This window comes from Aptenodytes forsteri, unplaced genomic scaffold (assembly GCF_000699145.1).
Source record: "Aptenodytes forsteri isolate BGI_AS27 unplaced genomic scaffold, ASM69914v1 Scaffold298, whole genome shotgun sequence".
NCBI lineage: Eukaryota > Metazoa > Chordata > Aves > Sphenisciformes > Spheniscidae > Aptenodytes > Aptenodytes forsteri.
The window spans coordinates 197230-198955 of record NW_008793956.1 but is presented as its reverse complement, the minus strand read 5'-3'; the positions used below and the strand labels follow the sequence as shown (position 1 = coordinate 198955).

General features: G+C 66.6%; 1 protein-coding gene across 1 annotated transcript in view; it reads right to left on the bottom strand.

The window, feature by feature from the left end:
• The window catches only part of ADGRA2 (adhesion G protein-coupled receptor A2), a 27272-nt gene that overhangs the window by 5916 nt on the left and 19630 nt on the right, over positions 1 to 1726 (bottom strand). Inside the window, 6 exon segments of the mRNA XM_019471339.1 lie at positions 1 to 174; positions 437 to 557; positions 659 to 754; positions 831 to 1040; positions 1237 to 1398; positions 1533 to 1682. Coding sequence (XP_019326884.1) covers positions 1 to 174; positions 437 to 557; positions 659 to 754; positions 831 to 1040; positions 1237 to 1398; positions 1533 to 1682 — 913 coding nt within the window.

Genomic DNA, 1726 nt, shown 5'->3' with positions numbered 1-1726 from the left:
GCAGGGAGGTGACATTGGGCTCCTGGGCGGCCAACTGGCAGCCCTCGGCGCTCCAGCCCCCCATACCTCCCAGCACCTCGAAGTTCCAGTACGCGGCCACCGGGTCTGCGCCCTCCCCAGGGTGCCGCAGCGACACGGCCACCGGCTCCGACAGGTTTCCCACTCCGCAGCCATCTGCAGCAACAGAGAAAGGCGGTGAGCAGGGCAAGAGACACCCCTCTGCCTGCACCCCCAAAGGAGGCTGGCCACGGGGGACCCCCCACTGCAGCCCATAGGCACGTTGCCACCTCCCCATGAGGACCCCCAGGGATGGCTTTGCTCTGCAGGAGCACCAGGGCACACCCCAAGGAGCCCCATGGAGCCCCATGGAGCTCCATCCCCCAAGAAAAGCCCCACACAGGGCACCCCAAGGCCCCCGCCAACAGGCAGCCCTTACAGGTCCCAGCGTAGATGACCGGCGTGGCCACGCTGCGGCGCTTGCCATTGTCAGCCAGGCGGGAGGAGTTGCCCGTGCTGCAGAAGAGCTTGCCGTTGCGGAAGACCAGCACGGCGCGGCGCTTGCCATTGTCAGCCGGAGGAATTGGCTGCGGCGCTTGCCATTGTCAGCCAGGCGGGAGGAATTGCCCGTGCTGCAGAAGAGCTTGCCGTTGCGGAAGACCAGCAGCTGGAGCTTGCAGTCGGCCAGCGGCGCGGCCGGGACGGGGCTGGCGAAGAGGCTGGGCGGCAGCTGGATGGAGGCCAGGGCGATGCTGTTCTGCGGGCGCACGGTCGCCGGTGAGCAGGGGTAGCCCCCCCACCCGGCACCCCCCAGTCCTCTGGCTTACCCGTACCTTGATGTGGAAGCTGGTCAGGGAGACGTTGGGGCGCCCCGTGGTGCAGCGCAGCCTCAGCTGCTGGTCGGGCACGGGCTCGGCCCCCCGCTCAGCCGGGGGGGGACGCCCGGCTGGACTCCCGTCCCGCCGCTGGAAAGCCACGCAGCTCAGCCCCACGTAGCTCTCGGGCTTCACCACGTATGCCTCGAAGGCGATGTTGCGTGAGTTCTGCCAGGCACAGCGCCACAGGGCAGCCATCAGCCCCGGCACGGCCAGAGACCCCCCCCTGGCATGGCCAGAGAACCCCCAGCATGGGCAGAGACCCCCTGGCACGGGCGGAGACCCCGCATCAGCAGCTCAACGACCTCTTCCTCCCCCCTCAGCCCCCTATCTCCAGGCAGCCCCCCCTTTGCCCCCCACTCACCACCGCCATGTGCTGGGAGTTGCTGCTGAGTGTGTGGGCGGCGATCTTCTCCAGGGAGCGGACGATGCTGGTGCAAGCCTTCTCCTCCTTCTGCGACATCCACAGGATGTGGTCATCCACCAGCATGATGTTGCTGGCCATCTCCACGATCACGTCCGTCAGCTGCGAGGACAGCAAGCGGCTCTGCAAAGAGCTACTGCCATCCCCAAGCGGCAAACACCCCAATTCATGCTCTTCCACCCCAAAAATAACTGGCAGGGCTGGGACAAGCAGGGGACAGGAGAAGCGCTCCTTACCTGCTTGATCTGGTCCACGTAGCCAATAAACTTCTCTATCATCTGGGCCACGTAGAGGACATCAACCATGTCCGAGAAGTTGGCCGCCTCGGCCGTGTAGACACGGAGCTGGTGAGCCAGGGTCAGGGCGTTGGAGGCGTTGATGGGCATCTGCAGAGCGGCACGGCCGCGGGGGGATGGTCACCGGCTGCGCC